This window comes from Theropithecus gelada, chromosome 1, assembly GCF_003255815.1.
Source record: "Theropithecus gelada isolate Dixy chromosome 1, Tgel_1.0, whole genome shotgun sequence".
In the NCBI taxonomy this organism is placed as follows: domain Eukaryota; kingdom Metazoa; phylum Chordata; class Mammalia; order Primates; family Cercopithecidae; genus Theropithecus; species Theropithecus gelada.
In genome coordinates this window covers 197,282,284-197,307,445 of record NC_037668.1, presented here as the reverse complement: position 1 = coordinate 197,307,445, position 25,162 = coordinate 197,282,284, and the positions used below count along the sequence as shown (strand labels likewise).

The 25,162-nt window shown below is 44.1% G+C and overlaps 1 protein-coding gene and 1 pseudogene across 2 annotated transcripts; one reads left to right on the top strand and one right to left on the bottom strand.

The window, feature by feature from the left end:
• The first annotated feature begins 3,061 nt into the window (after window positions 1-3,061).
• Window positions 3,062-20,132, top strand: SFT2D2 (SFT2 domain containing 2). Its single transcript, XM_025403575.1, has 8 exons — window positions 3,062-3,247; window positions 8,840-8,926; window positions 9,159-9,244; window positions 12,442-12,523; window positions 13,943-13,978; window positions 14,066-14,124; window positions 16,413-16,442; window positions 19,783-20,132. The coding sequence occupies exons 1-8, from the start codon at window positions 3,185-3,187 to the stop codon at window positions 19,820-19,822; spliced, it is 483 nt and encodes a 160-aa protein (XP_025259360.1). The 5' UTR covers window positions 3,062-3,184; the 3' UTR covers window positions 19,823-20,132.
• On the bottom strand, window positions 20,035-24,704 carry LOC112633980 (annotated as a pseudogene). Its single transcript, XR_003121711.1, has 2 exons — window positions 23,018-24,704; window positions 20,035-20,116 (listed from the first exon to the last, which is right to left on the bottom strand). The product of XR_003121711.1 is annotated as an ankyrin repeat domain-containing protein 36B pseudogene (transcript).
• Window positions 24,705-25,162: the final 458 nt, after the last annotated feature.

Here is a 25,162-nt window from a genome sequence, read left to right as displayed (position 1 = left end):
AAGGAGCGAGATGAACCCAAAGAGGAAGGTATGTGTTGCTGAGAAGTCAGTAGTAATTTATCTGTAGGTGGTAGGGAACATGGGCATTAGTTTCCTGCAGCTGCTGTTACGTATCACAAATTTGGTGGCAACAGAAATGGATTCTCCCGCAGTTCTGGAGGCCAGAAATGCTGAAAACAAGCTACTGACAGGACGCTGCTCCCTCTGGAGGCCCTAGGGGAGAATACTTTCCTTGCCTCTTCCAGCTTCTAGTGGCTACTGGCATTCCTTGGCTTGTGGCTGCGTCACTCCCATCTCTGCCTCTGTGGTCACAGTGCCTTCTCCTCTTCTGCCTGTGTCAAATCTCCCTCTGCCTCCCTCTTATAAGGATATACATGATTGCATTTATGGCTCACCTGGATAAATGTGCATAATCTATTTTAAGATCCTTAATTACCTGCACAAAATACCACCCCACTCCACTTTTTGCTATCTAAGGTAACATATACACGTTCCAGAGATTAGGACATGGATATCTTTTTTTTTTTTTTTGAGACAGTCTTGCTCTGTCACCCAGGCTGGAGTACAGTGGCATGATCTCGGCTCACGGCAAGCTCTGCCTCCTGGGTTCACACCATTCTCCTGTCTCAGCCTCCCAAGTAGCTGGGACTACAGGTGCCTGCCACCATGCCTGGCTAATATTTTTGTATTTTTAGTAGAGATGGGGTTTCACCGTGTTAGCCAGGATGGTCTTGATCTCCTGACCTCGTGATCCACCCGCCTTGGCCTCCCAAAGTGCTGGGATTACAAGTATGAGCCACAGCGCCCAGCTAGGACATGGATATCTTTTGGGGAACATTTTTCAGTTTACCACACTGTGTGAGATGTTAAGCAGGGCAACAAATGAGTCAGACTTATGTTTACAAAGATCCTTCAAGGGATGGTGTGGCACAGTCAGAAAAAACCTTCTGATGACATTTATTAAACCTTCCTCATTCTTTTGTGTTTAATGACTACTTAGTATTCTTGTGAATGAATGTACCATAATTTATTCAAGCACTTCCCTCATTCATGAACTTTCAAGTTGTTTCCAAGTTTTTTTTTTTTTTTTTTAAAATAAACAATGCTACAATGAATCACCTTGTAATGGGCCAATTGCACAATGTGCAAATATACCTGCAGGTAAATCAGGAGCCCATATTCCAGGTTCAGACTCAGATACATTGGGGAAAGATAAGAGTGGATGCCTGTTACATTTTACAATAGATAATATTAATGGATTGTGAAATATATACTGAGCACTGTTCGAAGCATTTGTGAAATGGCTTTATTGCAATAGAATTCATATGCCATACAATTAACTCAAAGCATGCAATTTAATGGTTTTTAGTATGTTCAGAGTTGTGTATGCAACCATTACCACTATCTAATTCCAGAACATTTAAATCACCCCATTAGTCTCTTATTACCATTTCCCCTCCTCCATCCTTAGGCAACCATTAGTCTACTTTCTGTTTCTATGGGTTTGCCTATTCTGGATATTTCCTATCAATGAAATCATACAGTATGTGGTCTATTGTGTCTCGCTTCTGTGAAAGGGAAATATCTTGGGCTCCCCCAAATTACTAAAGGGAAAATTCAAGCTGGGAACTGCTTAGAACAAACCTGCCTCTCATTCTATTCAAAGTTATCCCTGTGTTCATGGAGATAAATGCATATCTGATTGCTTCCTTTGGAAAGGCTAATCGAAAACTCAAAAGAGTGCAACCATTTGTCTCTCACCTGTCTGTGACCTGGAAGCTCCCTCCCCGCTTGAGTCTTCCTGCCTTTGCTTCGAGTTGTCCCGCCTTTCCAGACAAAACCAATGTACTTCTTACATATGTTGATTGATGCATCATGTCTCCCTAAAATGTGTAAAACCAAGCTGTGCCCCAACCACCTTGGGCACATGTCATCAGGACTTCCTGAGGCTATGTCACAGGTGCTGGTCCTCAACCTTGGCAAAATAAACTTCCTAAATAGTTAACTGAGACTTGTCTCAAATTTTTGGGGTCCACACTTCTTTCACTTAATACAATGTTTTTGAGGTGCATCCACGTTGTAGCATGTGTCAGTACTCCATTCCTTTTTATTGCATGGGTATGTCACATTTTATTTACCATTAATAAGTTGATGGTCATTTGGATTGTTTCCACGCTGTTGCCCAGGCTAGAGTGCAGTAGCTTACTGCACTGACATCGTGGCATACTGCAGCCTTGACCTCCTGAGAACAAGCCATTCTTCCTCCTCAGCCTGGCAAGTAGCTTGGCTTACAGGTGCCCGCCAGCATGCCTGGCTAATTTTTAAAAATCTTTTTGCAGAGATGAGGTATCCCTATGTTGCCCAGGCTGGTCTGGAACTCCTGCGCTCAAGCCATCTTCCCAAAGTGCTGGGAATACAGACATGAGCCACCATGCCCAGTCTATTTTTAGTTTTTTTGAGGTCAGTAAAACAAACTATTGTACAAACACAAAACAATTTAACAATCTATTGTGCCTTTCCACATTCCTTCAGTCACTTTTTTTTTTTTTTTTTTGTGAGACAGAGTCTCGCTCTGTTGCCCAGGCTGGAGTGTAGTATCCTGGTCACAGTTCACTATAGCCTGGAACTCCTTGGCTCAAGTGAGCCTCCTGCCTCAGCTTCCGGAGTAGCTGGGCTTACAGGCATGCCCCACCACACCAGGTTAAGGCCTTGAGTAATTAAAAAAAAAAAAAATCTTTTCCTGTGTAGGCACGATCGCGATATGGATGAAACACAGCCTTTGTTCCCGTCTGCACAAGGCTTCTTCCCGGTCTTTGTTTCTCCAGAGCCTTGCACGTGGTAGGTGCTCAGCATTTGTTGACTGGATCAAGTAGGGCGAGGGAGCGCAGCCCGTTCGGGTTTGAAACTGCTCCGGACGCCCAATTAATGTTTGGCAGCGCCTGGTGACTTCAATCCCAGCCCCTCCGGCCCGACCCGCCTCCCGGGACAAAAACACAAGGGCGAAGGCAGGCGCGGGCGCGCGGGGCATGCCGGGCGCCCCCAGGTGGGCAGGTGCCTGGGCGGGGCGCGCCGTGGTTGGCGCCCGGGTGGCGGGGCGGCTGCCTAGTACCCGGAAGAGCCGTCAACTTCGCGAGGCGCAACAGGCTGCTGCAGAGGGGCTGGAGCCGGTGAGTACTGGGCCGCAATGGACAAGCTGAAGAAGGTGCTAAGCGGGCAGGACACGGAGGACCGCAGCGGCCTGTCTGAGGTGAGTGAGCCCGGGGCCCTCGGCCCCCTCTCGCCGCGCTCCCGCGCTACGTCCCCGGCCCGGGCCTGGGAAGCCTGCGGGGACTCCCTGGAGTTTCTGAACTGTAGCTCTGCCGCTTCTCCTCCTCTTCTGTAGGGCTCCGCGAGGAGCCCTGGCACTGCACGGGGCAGTCGGCCGCGGCGTTCTTTTCTGCCCCGCGCCCCTTCAGCCCATTCTCCCTGACGGGGGGCGGCGCAGGAGGAAATCCCTGGACCTAGCTGCGAGTGGGAGGGCGGGCGACCGGGCTGTCGGCCCCGGCCGGGAAATGCGTTTTGGGGCCGGGTAGAGCTAGGGGCCCCGAGGTCCTGGCGGAAGGAGCCCTCGCTGGGTGGGTCGGAGCGCCAGACCCGGGCTGGGGTGTTGGGGTGGCGGTCCCCACCTCGCGACGGGGCTGGTGGCCGCGCCCCGAGCTCTGCCTTGGTTTTCTGTCCGGTTTAGGTTATAGGGTGTGACACTCCCTATACACTCCCTGTACACGTTGCCTTGTGATTGAGGGGGAGAAACTGCCCCCCATCCCATGAGAACAGGGACCACATCTTGTGTCTCTGTGTCCACAATGCCCACACCTAGACTCTAGACACCCAGCGCCTCAGGAGACTGCCTGTGTGTTGGTTTGTTTTATTAGAAAAGCTTCCCCCCCCCCCCCCACCCCGAGACAGTCTCTCACTCTGTCGTCCAGGCTGGAGTGCAGTGGTGCTATCTCGGCTCACTGCAGCCTCCGCCTCCTGGATTCAAGCGATTCTTCCACCTCAGCCTCCCAAGTAACTGGGATTACAGACACCCGCCACCAAACCCGGCTTATTTTTGTGTTTTTATTAGATACGGGGTTTCACCATCTGGGCCAGGCTGTTCTCGAACTCCTGACCTCAAGTGATCCGTCTACCTCTGCCTCCCAAAGTGCTGGAATTCCAGGCATGAGCCACCGCGCCCGGCCTATTAGAAAAGTTTTAATCGTGCTGAAACCTGGCTGCTAATGTCCTATGTTGTAGAACCACACAGAATGCTGCATTTCTATTTGGGGTGCTTTTAGCTTTTGTTTTCCTTTTTGGATGACAAAATAACGTTTCTCTTCACTTTTTGGTGTATTCTTTAGCCTCCGTTCCTCATCTGTGAAATGAGGATGTTAAGATGATATGGCCAACTGGAAACTAATCGGTGTTTCTTCTGGTTTCTCAGCAAGGTCTTCTTTCTCAGCAGGCTGCTTTCACTCACGTTTGTGGTTGCTGATTTTATTCGGTTTCGTTTTGTGTGATACTGGGACTTACACTTTCTGCATGACATCTCAGAATGCAAAACTTGCCCTCTTAATCTTCACCTTGAGGGAGTAACTATATGGGATCGAATGTTGGAGGCACTGAAGTTTAACTTTTTGACATTTCAAAACTAGTTGGTGGGTTCTTTTTAATTTATTGCCTTTATTAATTGGTCAAGGCTCAGGAGTAATTTCACGGGTTCTTTTTTTTTTTTATTTCTAGCTTCTATTATGAATCTCAAGTGGAACCTCAGACCAGGCCTAAGAAAGGTCTGACTCGTAGGTAGCTGACCCTCGTTATTTAAAGCTTTATTTCCATTGACTGTCAACAAGCCTTTATGAACAGTTGGTGCTTAAGAGGGAGACACTTTATATCCCTGCAGACTCTTGCAGGGTGGAGTGTTGACAGTGGGATGATGCAGATATTATTGTCTCGAAAATCATCACGAAGCAGTGGGCTGACCCTCAACAGTGGACGACTAATAAAGTTTGCAAACATAAATGCTGAGCTTGTTTTTAACCTAAAATGGTGAATGTCTGTGTTGGATACTGTGAGAAGGGCTTTAATGTGTTATGCTGAGGCATCTGTTGGATCTAATTTAAAAAGAATAGGTGCTTCGTTCTTGTTCTGAAATACTTTGATCAGTTTCCTCTTTCTGAGTGAGATTCTGTTTATAACATCATTGTATGGCACTTCCCGAGTCTTGAATTCCTGGGAAATGTTTTGTTGCCGACTGACTTCATCTTCCAGGCTGTTTCAGGTTAGTATTTACTGATTAGGTCAGAGCTTCCTTTAAAATATTAGTACTGATTTAATTGTCTCATATTTTTCATGGTTTGGGGGCTGGTAGAACTGGAGGATTTCGTGGGGAAATTGCTGTTTTGTGTGGTATGTTGAATTAGGCACTCTTAAAATCTCTTTAAGAGGTCACTAGAAAACTATCACAAGAACAGAAAACCAAACACCGCATGTTCTCACTCATAGGTGGGAACTGAACAATGAGATCACTTGGACTCAGGAAGGGGAACATCACACACCGGGGCCTATCATGGGGAGGGGGGAGGGGGGAGGGATTGCATTGGGAGTTATACCTGATGTAAATGACGAGTTGATGGGTGCAGCACACCAACATGGCACAAGTATACATATGTAACAAACCTGCACGTTATGCACATGTACCCTACAACTTAAAGTATAATAATAATAAATAAATTAAAAAAAAAAAAAAAGAGGTCACTAGAAGAGAGTGCTTTTTAAAACTTTTATTCCTTTAATGCAAACCATAAAGGCATGACTAGTTCTATTTCTCCTACCTCTCCTAGGTAGTTATAAAATTTGCATGGCAGTATCTAATTATAACCCACGATGAATTTTGTGATTGATACCTCCTCTTCATAAGTACACCTTAAGTCTGTAGTTTCAAGGGACTTCTTTCTGGAAGTATAGGTTTTATGTTTTTTTAATAAAGGATTCTGGGGACAAGAAAGGTATGAGTAGTATCTGATTTTAAAGTGTGGAAATGAAGCAGTATTCCTTTCTCACCTTCTGGCTACCAATCCTGTTTTTCTGAACAATTCTTAGTATTACTTCTTGGCAACAGCCTCTCTCCTCTCCACATCACAGAGTGAAAGGGACCTTTGTGAATAGCTGCCAGTCAGTCAGACTGCCCGGGAGCGCATTGCCTACACATTCTATCCAGGTACCATTTTAGCTACTCTAATTTCCAAAAACAATATGCTAGCACAGCTTCCAGCAGTCATGAATTTACAGACATTTTATGAGTTTGTTTTCATAATTTGGCCAAAAGAAGTGTTTTGCTTTCACTGAGTCCAGTTAGAAGAAGTGGAACAACAGCTTCCTCCTTCCCTGACCAAGTGTGCATGTAAAAGAACTTGCAACCACATGTAATGGAAAAATACAGTGGTGAAATATGCCCCCCACCCCTTCCATTTTGGCAAACAGTAACATTTGGATGGATTCAGCTTGAGAGACTTGAATATGGAGTGTTGCTTTCCTTTCTGAAGGTAGAAACCAGAAACACATTCTTGGCTGAACTGCTTCCTATTGTCAGTTATTTTGATTTTTATGAGGGCTGGAATCTCACTGTTCTGTTGAGGTTATTTAGCAATCTAGATATCAAAGCCAATTCAGATTTCATTCTTAACCTTATGGTTTATCCTCTTAAAATAGAAAGGTTGAATCTTTTAAAAAATCCCTGTTGATGACATGTAGTGCTCAGGGAACCATCCAGTCCAATCTTACTACCACTCTTCTTGCTGCAGACAAGCCAGCCCAATCCTACTACCATGCTTCTTCCTAAGAACAAGCCAGGACAATCCTACTACCGCTCTTCTTCCTACAGACAAGCCAGGCCAATCTCACTACGCTCTTCTTTCTGTGAACAAGCCAGGCCAATCCCATTACCACTCTTCTTCCTATGAACAAGCCAGGTCAATTTTTCTTCCTACCTGCAGCTAGTTCTTTTCTCGCCTTGGCAAGGTAAGTTCTTTGGTTCTTGCATGAGTAGGGAGAGTGGTACCTTCTCATTTTAGGTACCACTCAAATGAGACTGGTGGGAGGTTAAATGCTTTAGTCAGAAGTAGCCTGACTAGATTGTCTGGGGCCTTGTAAAGCCTGCTACCAGAGCATCATCACATGGCTCATTTTGGAGTCCCAGGGGGTTTGGGAAACCAGACTCCTCCAGGAGAGGTTTACCTCAGCGTAAAACCAGGTGACTCATTTGTCAGGTCTTAACACTGGGCCCCTGCTACCTGTTATCATCCCTAATTTGTGCCTTCTGTGCAGGGTCATGGGCTCAGTTCCAATATGTATGAATGTATAACCTGACCTAAATACCTTTCTCCTGAGTGGAGATTAAGGTAGTCTTTGGCAATACGTGCCACACCTGAGGGGAGCCTCTCATCGTTCTTTTCAAGCTTCTGGTTTGACAGGAACTCTGGAGACATGGTTGAAAACAGATCCCTGAGCTGGGGGTAGTCAAGGCTGAGGGAGTTGCCAGTCTAATGACTCTTGACTCTCTGCCACTATCTACCTTCTTCCATCAGCCTGGTGGAAATATGGTAGGGAACTTTGACCACATTGCTAGATGGAGACCATGCTGGCCATACAAGGTGAGCCCTGTGTGAATATACATGGCCTAGCTGCCCTGTGTGGTGTTGGTCTCTCACTGGCAGCTGTCTTTGTCCAGCTTGAAACAGCTGTTCCCACTTGCATCAGGTGGACAGACGAGCAGGGTCACCAGTGCAGAGACTTTGTTGTCGTTTTTTTCCGAGACAACAAGAGTTATATTCTTGTTGCCCAGGCTGGAGTACAATGTACAACCTCGGCTCACTGCAACCTCCACCTCCCAGGTTCAAGCAATTCTTCTGCCTCAGCCTCCCAAGTAGCTGGGATTACAGGCATGTACCACCACACCTGGCTAATTTTTTGTATTTTTAGTAGAGACAAAGTTTCACCATGTTGGTCAGGCTGGTCTCAAACTCCTGACCTCAGGTGATGCGCCCACCTTGGCCCCCCAAAGTGCTGGGATTACAGGCATGAGCCACTGTGCCCGGCTGTTGTCATTTTTGACATGGGAAAAGAACCATTGGGAGCTACTCACAGGCTCTCCTATTTCAATAGTGTTTTTGGAACTCCTGGCTTCTCCTGAACTTTGCTCCAGGGAGGGATTAATCATGATGGCAAAGAATCAGGATGAGCAGGACTGTCATTAATTAACCAGGATCTGTCTCGCACTTGGATGAGTTGACTGATGCCGGCACCCTGTAAGTACAACATCTGAACCAAGAATAAATAATGCGGGTGAGAGTTGATGTAGGAGAGGATGACCAGTGGAGCAGCTGCTTGAGTGCTGTCCCCTCATGTTTTCCTTATTTCCTGGGACCTTGCCTGGTGGAGGGTCCCAGGTGGACTCATGCCTTTCCAGGTGTGGTCCTCATCCTGCGTGGGTTGTGGGAAGGCTCTGGGCTACTCTAGGATTGGCTGTCTTGCCTTCCTGTTCATGAAATGAGTTGTGCTCAAGGCAAAGGGTTTCTGCCTCTGAAGATGTTCAGCGGGAGGCATAGCTGTTAGCTGCTGGAGAGGAGATTCATATCTGCATTATAACTTTACAGCTCTGATAAAGTCTGGATTCGACGACTCCCATCGCCTGAGTGTGTAGGATTCTGTGCTCCTTGCCTTCCCTAGTACAACTTAACACTTTCTAGATTTAATTTTGTGCTTGCTTTGTTTTTAGTAAATGTGTGTGTATATGTATTTTTTTTTTTTTTTTCAATTTTAGGTTGTTGAGGCATCTTCATTAAGCTGGGGGACCAGGATAAAAGGCTTCATTGCGTGTTTTGCTATAGGAATTCTCTGCTCACTGCTGGTAAGGTTTCCCTCCCTCCTCTGTCTTTTCCTCCTACCCGTCTTTGCCATTTTTCCCCTTTTTGTCCACCTCCTTTCCCCTTTTGCCCTTCACTAAAATGCATGGATGAGAGGAGAGGGAATCAGGGAGGTGGGGAGGGAAACGGCCTCCTCAGGGCTTCCTCTGTGAGCTCTGCTTGTGTGGCCAGGTGGGAGGGGTTGCTCATGTGCAAATGCTGTGCTTTAAATTCTAGGGTACTCTTCTGCTGTGGGTGCCCAGGAAGGGATTACACCTCTTCGCAGTGTTTTATACCTTTGGTAATATTGCATCAATTGGGAGGTAACTTTTTTTAAAATCCAATCTTAGCTAATCATTAGATGGGAAAATGGATTTTGGTTGCCCTTGAGAGAGGTGAAAGAAGAGGCTCCAGTAGTTGTAAGGGATTTGGAGAGAAATGGTTAGATTATCTCACATTCATATCTTATTATTTGAAAACATTTTATCTCTTAGTTTGAAACACCTGGGAGAAAGCAGCAACTGTGTTGCCATTGTGATTTTACATGTTCAGGAACTGCAGCACAGAGCAGTTCAGTGATTTCTCCAGGGTTTACAACCCAGTCCTCCTGCTTGCTGTATTCTTATTGCTGTCAGAAATTGAGTTGATGGTTTTCAAAGGGCTCATCACTCCAGTGGCCATAAGGGAAACTCGTTTTTATTAAGTGTCAGACCTTCCCAGACCTGAGTAGCCGCTCATGTGGGCAGGGCATCTGAGCGCGTCCTGGAGGTGGGCAGCCCATTCTGCATGTTGTGAATGCACAGACTTTCCAGGTCAAGCTTTCACACTGATGCTTCAGTCACACTGGTGCTAACAACTCCACCCTCTCCAACTGGGAGCACTGGCCTGGCCTCTACCTGAATGACCTGCAGGAACCTGAACTCAGGCATCTTTTTTCCCCCTTTTCCCTTCCCTTGTGTCTCTGTAAATGGCTTCAGAGTCCTGGGGGTCCAAGTCTCCCCTCCATGATTGCTCACCAGGGCTTGATGTATCCCTGTCTTCCTGGCTCCTTCCTCTGTGTCCCCATGGCTATTTGTGCTTCACTGACTGACTTGTATGCTCAGTGGGTAAGCATTGATCACACTCTGTGCTAGGCTCAGAGGATACAAAGACAAGTCCAGTTTGGTCCCTGCCAGGCAGACATAGAACTCATGATATAACAAGATATGGAAAGAGATGCTCAAGGAGGGGCAGCTGACACGACCTGAGTCACGGAGGGCTTCCTAGAGAAGGTGATATCTGAGCTCGTCTTAGCTTTGGCCTGTATCACCCTTACCTGAACAAGATGCCTCTGCGGGGTCTCTCTGTCTCCTCCATTGCCCCTCTCCAGGCCGTATTCCACTGAGCTGTAGAGCCATTCATTTATAACCCTACTTAGCCCCCTCGAGTGGCTCCCTGTTTTGTCTCTACAGATGAAGTCCAAATTCCTCAACATGCATACAGTTAAGCCTCTTTGAGATCTGGCTTCACCGTTGTCCCATTCCCTACCCAGTGTGCTTCCCAGCCAGGCTGAACTTCTTGCATTTCCCAAAATGTCGTTGTGCCCTTGTTAGGTTGTTTTCTCCTTCTGGAATGCTGCCCTATCTGTAGCTGCCCTGGTTTGGTAGACACTTGCTCATTTGTTAAGACCTGGCTCAAAAGCCACCTCTTCTATGAAGCTTTTCCTGATTACCTCCTCCTCTCCAGAATTGATGACCTCTTCCTTTGGGCTCTCAGTATTCCATCTATATTTATGTGCCAGTGCGGGTAGCATTTTACTACACTGACTTGTTAGGTCTGTAAGCCACTTGATAAGGGCTGCACATGTATCTTATTTGTCCCCAGTTGTACCCAAACTTAGCTCTGAGTCTGGCTGGAAATGGGGGATGTTAATTAAATGATTGAGTGCATGATTCTGGCCACCTGCTTACAGCTTAATTGATTAGTGCTTATGACAGTAAAATGCTGACCCTTAGAGATGTCTTTTGTTGCCTCTAAAGCTTTCTCCAATACTAACTTTTGGTGGGGGGTTGTTTTGGGCAGACAGTGTAAGTTACAATGTATAGTCTAGACTGAGCATAAATATATGGGTGTGTTGCTTAGTCCAGAAGAGCTCTTTAGCAAATTGCTATGGGCTGGATTCTTCATAGCACTGTGTAGGGAAATAATAAAGGGAGCAAATTGTTATTTTCAGGGCATTTGGGAGTTTGTGTCTTTGCCTGTAGTCTGTTATAGTTTTGTGTATACGCTGTGTTTAATTTTTAGGACCAGCCTTGACTGTTGCTTCTTATTCGGTGTAGGTTAAAGAAGTGTTCTTTTAGTTGGGGCACTTGAGAGTGAAGCCTTGCAACTTAATGGCACTTCAAAGAGAGGAAGACTTATTGGCCGAGTGTGGTGGCTCACGCCAAGTTGATGTGTTAGACACGACAGTCTGCTTCATTTGTGATTACTCTTGCTAGCAATCTCTCATTCATACAGAAAGCATGCTGGGGACCAGGCGCAGTGGCTCACGCCTATAATCCCAGCACTTTGGGAGGCTGAGGTGGGCGGATCACGAGGTCAAGAGATCGAGACCATCCTGGCCAACATGATGAAACCTGTCTCTACTAAAAATACAAAAATTAGCTGGATGTGGTGATGTGTGCCTGTAGTCCCAGCTACTCTGGAGGCTGAGGCAGGAGAATCACTTGAACCCGGGAGGCGGAGGTTGCAGTGAGCCGAGATCACATCACTGCACTCCAGCCTGGCGACAGAGCAAGACTCCATCTCAAAACAAACAAACAAACAAACAGACAGACAAAAAACCCAAGCATGCTGGGACTGTCTTTTTAGAGCTTTGGAATCCAATAGCTACAGAGTCAAATACCAGCTCTTTGGTAGCTGTGTGATTTTCTCATCTCTAAAATAAGTGTAATATGTAACTCACAAAATTGTTGAGAAGAAATGAGGTAATACATGTAATATCTGGCATTTAGCAAACATTCAACAAATAACCCATGATGATATCATCATCATTAGAATTATTCCCTGAAGATTATGAAAGAAAATGAAATGCTCTACTTTTTAACATAACCTACCTAAGCCTGTAAGGTATGGTTTTTCGTTAAACTTCCTGAGCCTTGTTTGTTTCCATGAGTAGGTATTGTCAGGGAGGCAAGGTAGCACCTCTCAAGGAGAAGGCTTATCTAACCTAGTGGTATGATATGAATCTACAGTCAAACCCACATGCATTTACAGCCTGGGTCTATCATTCCCTAGTTGGGTGGCCTTGGATAAAGTAACTCTGTGGGCTCTGTGTGGTAATTGTTCCTACTTTATGGGTTGGTTGTTGATGGATTAAATGAGAATAATGTACAAAAGGCCCTTCAGCACAGTGCCTTCTACAGAATAAGAGCTTTTCAAATGTTAGCTACTGTTGCCACAGGAAATCTTGGGGAGGCGACTCAGTGTGCCTAGTGCAGTTCTGTTCTGAACAGCTTGTGTGGGTGTGTTTGCCTTTTAGTACCATCTTCCTCATGGGACCAGTGAAACAGCTGAAGCGAATGTTTGAACCTACACGTTTGATTGCAACTATCATGGTGCTGGTAAGGTCTGCTTTTTAGCTGGACTTCTCAAATGGGAGTTTTTATTTCTGTTGTATAAGATTTTTTTCCTTTTAAACCTAAGGACCTCTTCTCTTTTTCCGTTCAGCTTGACTTATTACCTTATTCCTATAACCATGTGGCAGAAGGGAACACTCTACCTAATGCCGCGATCCCCTCCTCCCCTACTTTGTGTTTCAGTGGGTGTCAAGGTGCTACCAGTTCTGAAAAGCACCTCTAGAGGGCATTGCTTGTCAGATTAGCCAGAGTGGTATGGTGGTAGTAAGGGAGCTCAGACACCTTCCTGGTGACTGTTGAAGCCACACACAGGCAGGGCTTAGAGGGAATAACTCAGAAACACAGGACTCATTCTCTAGGGTGGGTGTCCTGCCTTATAGAATGGCCTCTTTATTCCTTATTATCTGACTTGGAGACTTATTGCTGTTTTTCGTCAGTCTCCCCAAAGTGGGAATGGCCTCCATATGGCCTGTCATCCTTGTACCCTGCTCTGACAACATTGTCTTCAGCTTTGTTACAGCTTCCTGTCCCATTGACCCCAAATGCCTCTCATTTTTGGCCTATTTTCTTCCCTGTGGTTGTCAAAATCATCCCAGACCTGCACTCTCTGGACTTTTATAACTATTACAACATTTGGAACTTGATGAACATACTTTTATTTTTAGTTTCATTTGTGTAATCTCATTTGTTCAAATAGGTGAGTTCTCAAAAGCTGTGACCACATTTACTATTTATTTTGTGTCCTTTTAGAGTATTGGGCACGATGCTGGACACAGAGAATGTTTAGGACATATTTGAGTAGTTACTGTTATAGAAGGATGGCGAGGAAAGGCATGGCTAACTGCTCTAGCACCAGTTGTCCTTGGCCAGCCTCAGATGTCCATGGCCTGGACAAGTCTCCTGTAGGAAGAGCTTTCTAAGAATGGCCTTAGGGAAAGTGTTAGGTGATAGGTAAACAAATAACTGGCATGCTGACTGTGAGATTGATATCTCATGTTAACCTTTGTCCTTGCATGTGCTTTCTGCTGCAGAGACTAGCATTCGGTAGGAGTTAAAATAGATTTGTGTTAAGCTTTCTTTAGTGCATTCGAATGAAAAGATGGATGGACGGATGAATGGGTGGGCCTGAAATATGATTTGTTTGCTGGGCAGAGGTTCTGGGAAAACTTGAAAGTAAAAGAATGTCTTTCTCTTTTTAAGCTATGTGAATCTTTATTGGCTAGTTTGATTTCGTGGAGATTTTTAACTGTTCTGCCAAACATGGGTGCTCAGGTGGGTTAACTGCTTTGAGATGAAGGATGCATAAGTATTGTGCGTTTGTCAAGAATAACAAGTTTTGAGGTGTTTTTTTTTTTTTTTCTGCCATGTTATTGTCATTAATTAATGTTTCCTTTCTCCCTTTAGTTGTGTTTTGCACTTACCCTGTGTTCTGCCTTTTGGGTAAATGTATATTTTAATTTTTCTTAACCATTTTGGCTTTTGCCCCTTGTCTCACACTCTCCTATAACCATATTATTATTTTTCCAGTGGCATAACAAGGGACTTGCACTTATCTTCTGCATTTTGCAGTCTTTGGCACTGACGTGGTAAGTAACCTTTTAAACAATCCCCTCCCACATAGCCCACTGACTAATGTAGCCGAAGGAGATAAAACTCACATATTGTGGGTGGGAGAATTAAGAAAACACAGAAGCTCTTTAATTTAAGGATTCTCATTGATGAAAGTGAAGTCAGGCTCCAGAGCAAATGCCCATCAACCCAGCCCACTGCCAATAGATGGCATTAGTGGTCTTGAGTGGTCACAGGAGGCTGCTTGCCTGCTGTGGCATTTTTGCTGAACTAATGGTTGATTTTTGAGATGTTACAAATATTATTAAACCACTCATGTCCGGTAAGTGCAAGGACAATAAAAGTATTATAAGGGATGTTAAAAAGGCTTGTGAGTCCAATAGAGGTTAACAAAAAAGGAAAGCGGTAAGAAAAATAATGAGTGTTACATTTGTGATAGAATGAATCATTTAACAGAAGGACAAAGAGTGAATTGTCAGCAGGAGATGAGGAACAGTCACTGACGAAATGGAAAAACGTGTGTCTGTGGGCTGTACGATCTGCGTATGTGCTTAGAGGCCTGTTGACTTTTGGTAATTCAGCTGAAGAGCAGGAAATTGTAACTCCAGAGCCAAGCATAGTAAAAGGGACGCTGGAGACATTTTGTGAAACCATGAATGGGGCTGTAGGTTCTTGGTCCTTTCAAGCCTATACGACATCAGAGTGTGGGGGTGGTGACACACGTGGAATCTGTAGGTTCCAAGACATTCCTGTAGTACTTTCAAAGTGTATCAAGGGGTGGTATCTGCCAGAACAGTTTGAATATAGATGTGACTCACCTATTTTTGAAAAAAATGTTTGCTACAATGCAAAGAAAACAGGATTCTGGACATTTTAAAGTTCCCAAGAATTGGTTTAACTCCTATTTGGTAGAAATGAATCTTGAGACTGTAAGCTTAACTCCCATCCCTCCCTTTAGCAATTTTGGACTTCGGAATAAATATAGTTTCAAATTGCCTTTTGGAATTTACTGTGTTGACAAGTAATTGAGCTTCTGTACATGGGAAGTATAAGATATGGAGAAGGATGGTGGTGTTTGTGTGTGTGTATGTGTGTTTAAATGCACATTTGAGTGGTAGACTGTTTATATTTTGATTTTCTTCTAGGGCAGAAATTGGTACCCATATACACACACCTTGCTTTGCTTATAGACTGATTTTGAATCCAGTTTCAAAGGTTCGGCATTCACATGGGTTCAGCTGAATAGTGATATTCCCTTCAACACTGACGTGTTCTGACTGTGTTTGCTTTTCTAAGGGTGACCAGCTTACAGCCTGCCTGACACACAGTGCCTGGTTCTATAGAGTTCTGGAGCCTCTTCCTTGTGTGGGGTTCCCTTCTAAGCAACAGGGCTGAGCTAACTGGGATTTACCAAAATACCTTTGGACATACTACATTTTCACCCATAGAGTAGTTGGTAGCAGTTTTTCTTCTTCTTCTTTTTTATTCTCTTTTCTCTTCTTTTAAAATTAATAGGAGCAGAGCAGAAAATTTATCCCAATTGGGTAGAAGTTAAATTCTGTTTAGAATTTATAAAATGTTAGGAGTTCAACTGTGCCAGGTATGGGTGGCTCACACTGTAATGCCAAGACTTTGGGAGGCTGAGGTGGGAGGATTGCTTGAAGCCAGGAGTTTGAGACTAGCCTGGACAGCGTAGCAAGACCTGGTCTCTGCAAAAAAAAAAAAATTAAAAAATTAGTCGGGCATGGTGGCACATACTTAGTCCCAGCAATTCTGGAGGCTGAGGCAGGGGGATTGCTTGAGCCTCCTAAGCTTGAGCCTAGGAATTCAAGGCTGCAGTGAGGTATGATTGAGCCACTATATTCCAGCAGCCTAGGTGACAGAGCATGACCCTGTCTCAAAAAAAAGGGGGCGGTTCAACTATTCTGGGTTTTATTTGATACTTTTTCAGAATAGAGTTTCTGTGCCATCCAGGTATCTGAAATCTGACTTTTAGGTGATTGCTGCTAGCTCAAGGTTATAGCAGTACTGCAGTGAGGCTGAGGTCATAGGGGTTATCGCCACATGAACCTTTTGCCCTTCTTCTGTGGCTACCTGTCTGTACATGGCCATAGTGTGTGTGTCTGGGTACACATACATGTATATGCGTGGGCCTTTGTGTGCACATGCTCACCCCCCAGGCTGAGGATGGGAGAGGGTCTGGATAAATCGATGCAGGTACTCTTAAAGCTCAGAAGCCCATTCTGTTGGATAATCTGCTACTCCCTTCATCTCATTTGACCCTTTGTTTTGTTTTTCATTATAGGTATAGCCTTTCCTTCATACCATTTGCAAGGTAAGACTGTGTATTTGGAAATACGATTTCTGTCATTCATTTTAATTTAGAGTCTGCTTTCAGAGAGTACATCTTATTTTATTTATCTTTACTGAAGTCTTTTGAGCCAAGTAGACAAATACTATACATCTCATTTAAGTAAGTTTAAGGTCACTACACCACCCACTCTAATTATACAACTAATGATGGATATTTACCCAGGTACATCAATTTCCAATGCTGTGAACATTCTACTCTTATATATAGTGCATATATGCACATCGTTACTCTTTTAACCTGTAGCTTTGAGTAGGGTTTTTTTTTTGTTTTTTTTTTTTTTTTAAATAAAGGTGAATGTCATTTAATATCACTGAGTAAGATATGGAGGGATCTCAATTCGTGCTTCTTGAAATATCCCACTGCTGGAAAAGTTTCACAAGAGTTTATAAATGGAGAGTAAGCAGTACCAGGGCTTCCTAACTAGCAGTGTGACCTTGAGCAACTCTCTTGACCCCTCTGGCCTCAAAGCATTGATAAGTAGACTGAGTTGGTCTAGATCATCTCCAGAGCCCTCTTTTAGCTCTGAAATTCTAATACTCCAAACCTCTTTAAGCACTTTCAGTGATGACCCTCTCAAAATTAGCCACGTGATCTTTGCCTCTGACTTTGTTCTAATGCAACTATTTAACTTCTATTTTTTTTTTTTTTTTAATCATTACCTGTTAATTAAAAACAAGCTTTTTAAAAAAACTGTACTGGGCCGGGTGCAGTGGCTCACGCCTGTAATCCCAGCACTTTGGGAGGCCAAGGCGGGCAGATCACGCGGTCAGGAGATTGAGACCGTGCTGGCTAACACGGTGAAACCTCGTCTCTACTGAAAATACAAAAAATTAGCCGGGCGTGGTGGTGGGCGCCTGTAGTCCCAGCTACTTGGGAGGCTGAGGCTGGAGAATGGTGTGAACCTGGGAGGTGGAGCTTGCAGTGAGCCGAGATCACGCCACTGCACTCCAGCCTGGGTGACAGAGTGAGACTCTGTCTCAAAAAAAAACAACAAACTGTACTGAGGAAATGAAAAATTATGCATGACTTGGGAAGGAGGAAGAGCAATCTTATGTCTTAACAAATTCCAAGACTGTTGCTGACAGCGATTTGAAAGTGCTGAGGAAGGAGTGATTGGATGCGAAGTTAAGCCTTTCAAGTGAAAGGTAGCTGAGTGGCTTCACTGATAAATTCTAGGAGGGTAACAGTTATGAAATACTCCATGCAGACCTGGCTGGTTTTGGGGCCTGGTGGCTTTTCTGAGAAGAATATGGGCAGGGATGTCCTGGGAAGCTAGATTTTTATGTGAAGTAAGCCAGAGTCCATCATAACTGAGGATCCAATGAGATACTGATCAGCCTGCCAACATTTGAATATTTCTTGGTCCCTGAACCAGCTACATAATTTTCAGGGTCCAGTGCAAAATAAAAATGTGAGCTTCTTGTTCAAAAATCATAGGCCGGGCGCGGTGGCTCACTCCTGTAATCCCAGCACTTTGGGAGGCCGAGGCGGGTGAATCACCTGAGGTCAGGAGTTCAAGACCAGCTTGACCAATGTGGTGAAATCCTGTCTCTACTAAAAATACCAAAATTAGTCGGGCTTGGTGGCCCGCATCTGTAATCCCAGCTACTTAGGAGGCTGAGGCAGGAGAATCTCTTGAACCTGGGAGGCGGAGGTTGCAGTGAGCTGAGATCACACCATTGCACTCCAGCCTGGGCAACAGAGTGAGACTCTAGCTCAAAAAAAAAAAAAAGATTATGAATTTCAAGATGGCAACATCATCAAATCAAGGCATGAAACTCAATGTGAACCCTTCTAAGTATGGGGCCAATGCAGTTGCACAGGTCTCATTTGTGAAACTTGCTTGGAGTCATTCATCAGAGCTTCAGGCTTGATCTGGATTGGCATGTATAAAATTTATGTACAAGTGATTGATAGAATGATGGAATTTTATTTGGGATAGTGAGTTTCATGTGCTGAGCAAATGAATTACTCCTCTAGTAGGGAGGGAATCACAGAGCTAGATCCCACCCTTCTATTTTTTTTTTTTTTTTTTTGAGATGGAGTCTCACTCTATGGCCCAGGTTGGAGTGCAGTGACCTGACCTCAGCTCACCTCAGTCTCCAACCTCCCGGGTTCAAGCTATTCTCCTGCCTCAGCCTCCATGCGCACGCCACCACTCCAGGCTCATTTTTTGTATTTTTAGTAGAGACGGGGTTTCACCATGTTGACCAGGCTGGTCTCGAACTCCTGACCTCAAGTCATCAGCCTGCCTCAGCCTCCCAAAATGCTGGGTTTACAGGCGTGAACCACCATGCCTGGCCCCACCCTTCTATTTGTAAGTTCCCCTAGAATAGCTTTTCCCATGGTGTTCCACGGAAATAGTGTTTCTGTGGAAGAAAAGAGTTCTATAATCAAGTAATCTGAGAAACAGGTTAAGCAAAGTTAGGTAAGTTTCTCTTTGCCTGGCTTGCTAGATCCTTCCATATGCTATGTGTATTGTGAGCTGCCATGAGGGGAACTTATGTGGCCATAAAACCCTTCTTGTGCAGAGACTCTTCTGGGACTACAGTGCAGAGTGTGTCTCAAGAAATGCTGCCCTGGAATCATCTTGATATTAAATGCAGTATCTACCCATGGAAATGCATCCATTCCCCTCTCCCTCCCTTATGTGACTCCCAGTGTCCTTAGTGCAGCACAGTTGAGAACGTGGAACAGAACTGGGGTATGAGAAGCCTAGTGCCACATTGCACAATGTGGTGTGGTGGTGGAAATGGAGGTGCTTGCTTGGGTAGAATAGTAATTTCTTGAAGACCAACTCTTCCTTGCACCCTCTACACTGAATTCCAAGCAGTATATATCTGTGATAAGGCTAATATAGCGTATTAATAAGTGCTCAGAACCCATAGTGGGCTCCCTTCTGCTGCCTGCTTAGAATGAAGAAAGGTCCCAGTTAATATTTAATGCTCTCAGTGCATTCTGTTATTTTGACCGATATTGAAGTGCAGCAGTCCTGACTGACTTCTTAGTTTCTGATAGTCTATATTATCTTTTTCTCTGATTATGATGACTATTCCCATAATCAGACTGTGGGGTAAGTGGGGACATCCCCTCTTACAGATGAGGAATTTGGAACTCAAACAGGACAAGGAACTTTCCCAGGATAGTACTACTAATAAATGTTGAAGCTGCAGTTTGATGCTGTGTAGGTCTGATCTTTCAATCTAGGTGCTTTCTACTCTGCAGCTTCCACTTTGGGTGCCCTCTAAAGTGCCTTTGGGGTGACGATGTGCCACTCATCTTTGTGTCTTTTCTTTCCTAGGGATGCTGTGAAGAAGTGTTTTGCCGTGTGTCTTGCATAATTCATGGCCAGTTTTGCGAAGCTTTGGAAGGCACTATGGACGGAAGCTGGTGGACAGTTTTGTAACTATCTTCGAAACCTCTGTCTTACAGACATGTGCCTTTTATCTTGCAGCAATGTGTTGCTTGTGATTCGAACATTTGAGTGTTACTTTTGGAAGCAACAATACATTCTCGAACCTGAATGTCAGTAGCATAGGATGAGAAGTGGGTTCTATATCTTGTGGAATGGAATCTTCCTCACGTACCTGTTTCCTCTCTGGATGTTGTCCCACTGAATTCCCATGAATACAAACCTGTTCAGCAGCAGCAGATAACCCTTGGGTGCAAGTGATTCCCAGGTGGCAAAAGGCAGCCCCATCAGAGATCACAGGGGAGCAACAGTAAGGGACAGAGGTTTGGGGTCCAGTTGTCCCTCCGTGGAAACCATCACCACTGTCCTGCATAGAGTGAGTCTGCTTCTCCTCTGGCATCTAAGAACAAGTGACTCTGCTTTACACAAGCCCCTGAAGAGCCTGGCCGTGGAGTGAGGTAGAAAAGAAGCACTTTTTGGTGGTATATGCTGTTTTGGAATTTAAATCTAAGCATTCTTGGTGTTCTGATTCTACGCCTGACTGTGGAATGTGTTTTCTGACATTAGGTGAAGGCTCTTTTTCTCTTGGGTTTTATTTCCCATCCCTCCCTCCCTCTCCCTACATATCTTTCTTTATGACCTCCTGGCACTAGATGGGGAAAGAACAGAGCAGCAGCAGAAAACACTGCTATTTCTTTTTGGACAAGAGCCCATAAGAGGTGAAAATCCTGCTCTCAGCTATATTTTTTTTCTTCATTATTTATAAATGGTTGCTTTTAAACTGATTTTATTTTCCGTTCTCCCCTGGCGTTGGGCTAGGGGAGAGTGGGGTGGGAAGACAGATCCCTGCTGTGCGGCCAACAGGAAGTAGGCACGCCTGCCCAGTGACCTTTAAATAGTCCTGGTGTTTGCACTCAGCCTGTGCTGGGGACACTGGGGAGGATCCCATAAACTGCAGGTGATCTCTTATCAGCCTGATGCCTAACCTACAAAGTGCTTTCGTGTCCATGATCTTACCTGGTTCTTATGGACATCCTTGTAAGGAAGCAGGGATTGTTATCCCACTGTTCAGTCAAGGGAATCAAGGCCCACATTGGTTTTTGGGTCCACCCAAAGCCACAGCTTCAGCCTCCTTCATGACCCAGGGTTTTCTGACCTGTTTCTGGTTGTGCCTCCTGTAACTGCCTATGACTGTTTTCCCCATTTTCATCAGCCAAGCCATCTCCTACCTGGCTGTCCCTGCCCATCTCTTTTGGAAGCTTCTTCCTGGATCTGTAGGATGTTCACTGTCCCTTGTGTTCCCTGTCAGCTCCTCCTTGTTGCCTGACCACCATTAGTACCCTGTCTTGTCAGCCAGTGTTCCTGGCCCTCCAGGACCTCCAGAGTCATCCTACAAATTACGTTTATCTGGATTGCCTTTCTGCTCTTTGCATAGGGCCAACTGGTCCACTAGGGATCCTCCTCTGTCACCACTAAACTGAAGGAAGTGACCTGATGGTTGTCTCCTTGCTTGTGGCTAATTGCTGAACCTTTCTTTGTCCTACTGTGGCTAAGAACTCAGACTGACTGGTCTTTTTTTATCTTTTCTTTTTGAGATGGAGTCTCACTCTGTCACCCAGGCTGGAGTGCAGTGGCGTGATCTCGGCTCACTGCAACCTCCGCCTCCTGGGTTCAAGCAATTCTCCTGCCTCAGCCTCCCAAGTAGCTGGGATTACAGGTGCCTGCCACCATGCCTGTGCTAATATTTGTGTTTTTAGTGGAGACAGGGTTTCACCATGTTGGCCAAGCTGGTCTGAAATGCCTGACCTCAGGTGATCCACCCGCCTCGACCTTCCAAAGTGCTGGGATTACAGGTGTGAGCCGCTGTGCCCTGCCAGTCTTGTCTTCTGAGGCTGGGGAGCTGTGAATAAGCCTGACGGGGCCAGAGAGAGGAGCTAGTCTTCCCAGGTTCTTTCTAGGCTATTGACAGCATCCAGTCATCTGCTCAGATCCCTAACCTGTCCTCAGCCAGGAAGGGAAATTTTATGCTACCCCTTTGGCTTCTGTGGGATTCTTTCACATCCCAGGTGCCTCTTGGAGACAGATCTCAGAAGGGCTGTGGTGTCAGAAGGGGCATGGAGGAGGTCAGGAATGCTCATGGTTCCTTTTCTTTAGAACTGATACGAGGCTTGGCTAATCACTGTGAGCTCCAGCAGCTCCAGCAACCTGGAATAAGACACCTAGAAGGCTCACCCCTCCATGTCCATGTCCTTTTTTTTTTTTTTTTTTTTTGGAGATTGAACAACCATTCTTTATTTAAAAAATAATCTCAGCAAACTAGGGATACAAGAGAATTTCCTTAACCTATTGAAGGGCATCTTTAAAATATCTTCTGCTAACATCCTTTGTAATGATGAAAGGCTGAATGTTTTCCCCTAAGATTGAGAATAAGACAGAGAGGTCAACTCTTACCACTTATATTCAACATTGTACTGGAAATTCTAGCCACTGCAATCATGTTTTAATTGGGAGTTGGGGGAAAGAGGGAGGGAAGGAGGAAAATAAAAGGCCTTTAGATTGAAAATAAATAAGTAAAACTGTCTATTCACAGATATTATCATCTATGTAGAAAACCAAATAAAATCCATTACCAGGTTACTGAAACCAGCAAGTGAGTTTTGCGACACTGCAGGATATATAATCGATACACAAAAATCAATTATGTTTCTCTGTTAGAAGAATTAGGAATTGAAAATTTAAAAATAATACTATTTACAATAGCATTAAAATATAAAATTCTTGGGAATAAACCTGACAAACTATGTGGAATATCTGTACACTGATAACTAAAAAGCATTGCTAAGAAAAATTAAAGAAGACTTAAGTAAGTATCTTGTTCATAGGCTGAGAGACTCAACATTGTTGATGTTAATTCTTTCCCATATTAATCTATAGATATAGTGAGGTCCCCATCCAAAACCAAGCAGGCGTTTTTGTTTGTTTGTTTTGTTTTTTGTGGAAATTAAAAACTGGTTATAAGAGTCACGTGGCATGCAGATAATCTAGAAGATCCACAGTAACTCTCCTGCTGTGTAGCTGGTTCCTGACAGGTCATGGACCTGTCCGTGGCCTGCAGGTTGGGGACCTCTGCTGTAGAGGATCCAGATTTAAATTCAGAAGAAGCTTCATCTGTTTCTGTAGTTCATTTTCTTTCAACAACTGCTGCATTGAACTTCGCAGGATTTTCTGAAGCTGCTCAATTTGGCCATCTTGCTTTTTAATTGTATTTCTTAACATGGAATTTTCTGTTTCGAGCTTTTGTATGTGGCCTTGCGTCTCCTTAGTACATCTCATAGTTGCTGTAAGTTGATACTGTTTTTCTTGAAATTGAATTCTCATCTGGCCTAATTTCTTCCTTGAATCTTGCATCTCACTTCCTCAACGGATGCAGTGACACAATGAAGCATCCAGCGAAGCTTTTGTTGATTGTTTAGGACATCACCCTGTTTTTGTTGAAGTTGTCTCACAACTACTTCTCTTTCTGCTTTCTCTCTTTCATATTGACATTGTTTTTCTTTCAAATGATTAACTTTATTGATCATCTTCTTACTCTTCTAGCAAAAGACTGTGCTTTATGCACTCAGACTGAAGATTTTGTACTGTAGCATCACGTTTGGCTTGAATATCAATTACTATTTTTTCTTGATTGTCAGCTTTGTTGTGAACATCATCCAGTTGCTGTTGAAGCAACATAGTTTGTCTTTGTAGTTGACATAATCTTACTTGCTTTTCTGTGCATTTTTCTACTTTATCTTGGCCATTTGTGTACATTTTTTCAATGTCCTTCATTTGACACTGTTTGGTTTAGCTCTCTTTGTATGTGTTCAAAAACCAAAGCCTTTTCTTTCAGAGCCTCTCGTGTAATGGAGCTCAGTTTTGAGGCCCCTGAACTTACTCTTAGCTTTAGAAAGTTGTTGAGAAAGAATCAGAACATGAGAATTCAAATTTTCCTGTAAATGACACAATTTCTCTACCGTGCCCTGGAAATCAAGCTCTTGGTCTCTTTCTGTTGAGTGACTTTGATCATGATCACGTAGAGCAGCATTCAGTCTACGATGGTATGATTCCATTTCGTCAGTCTTTGCCTGCTTTGTTTTTCCTTCTCCAGTTTGGAACAGAGCATTGTGTTCTCATCTGTCAGAGCAGTAAGCTGTCCACTATAATGGGCTATTGCTTTTGTTGATGTTTCCCCATTCTGTTTTAGAGCCTTTTGAGGTCTTCATGCTTTCTTTTTATAATTTCAATGTCTTTTAGGTATTTCTTTTCCAGGATTTGATTTTTTATTGTGTCTATTTCCAGCCTGAGCCTGGCAATTTCATTTTACATCAAGTGGTTTTTATGCAACAGGTCTTCTTTTTCATGACTATCAGAAATCTCAAATTGCAGAGTTCTTGTTCCCATTCAAGTTTTTGATATTCTGTGTTATTATTTCTTTTTTTTCAGGTAGTCTTGTAGTACACTAGTCTTTTTCATTTTTTGAATTTTTGCTGTAAGTCACAGTGATTATCTTTAAGTTCTGTTGATCTTTTACATAAACTGCATTTTAAATTTTAGTCTTTTTTTATACGAGATTCTGGAAATTATTTTTTATTATACTTTAAGTTCTGGGGTACATGTGCAGGACATGCGGGTTTGTTACATAGATATACATGTAATGCTATCCCTCCCCTAGCCCCCCATCCCCCAACAGGCCCCGGTGTGTGATGTTCCCCTCCTTTTTCCATGTGTTCTCATTGTTCAACTCCCACTTATGAGTGAGAACGTGTGGTGTTTGGTTTTCTGTTCTTGTGATAGTTTGCTGAGAATGATGGTTTCCAGCTTCATCCATGTCCCTACAAAGGACATGAACTCGTCCTTTTTTATGGCTGCATACTATTCCATGGTGTATATGTGCCACATTTTCTTTATCCAATCTATCATTAATGGACATTTGGGTTGGTTCCAAGTCTTTGCTGTTGTGAACAGTGCTGCAGTTTGCATGTGTCATAGTAGAATGATTTATAACCCTTTGGGTATATACCCAGTAATGGGATCTCTGGGTCAAATGGTATTTCTAGTTCTAGATCCTTGAGGACTCACCACACTGTCTTCCACAATGGTTGAACTAATTTACACTCCCACCAACAGTGTAAAAGCATTCCTATTTCTTCGCATCCTCTCCAGCATCTGTTGTTTCCTGACTTTTTAATGATTGCCTTTCTAACTGGCATGAGATGGTATCTCATTGTGG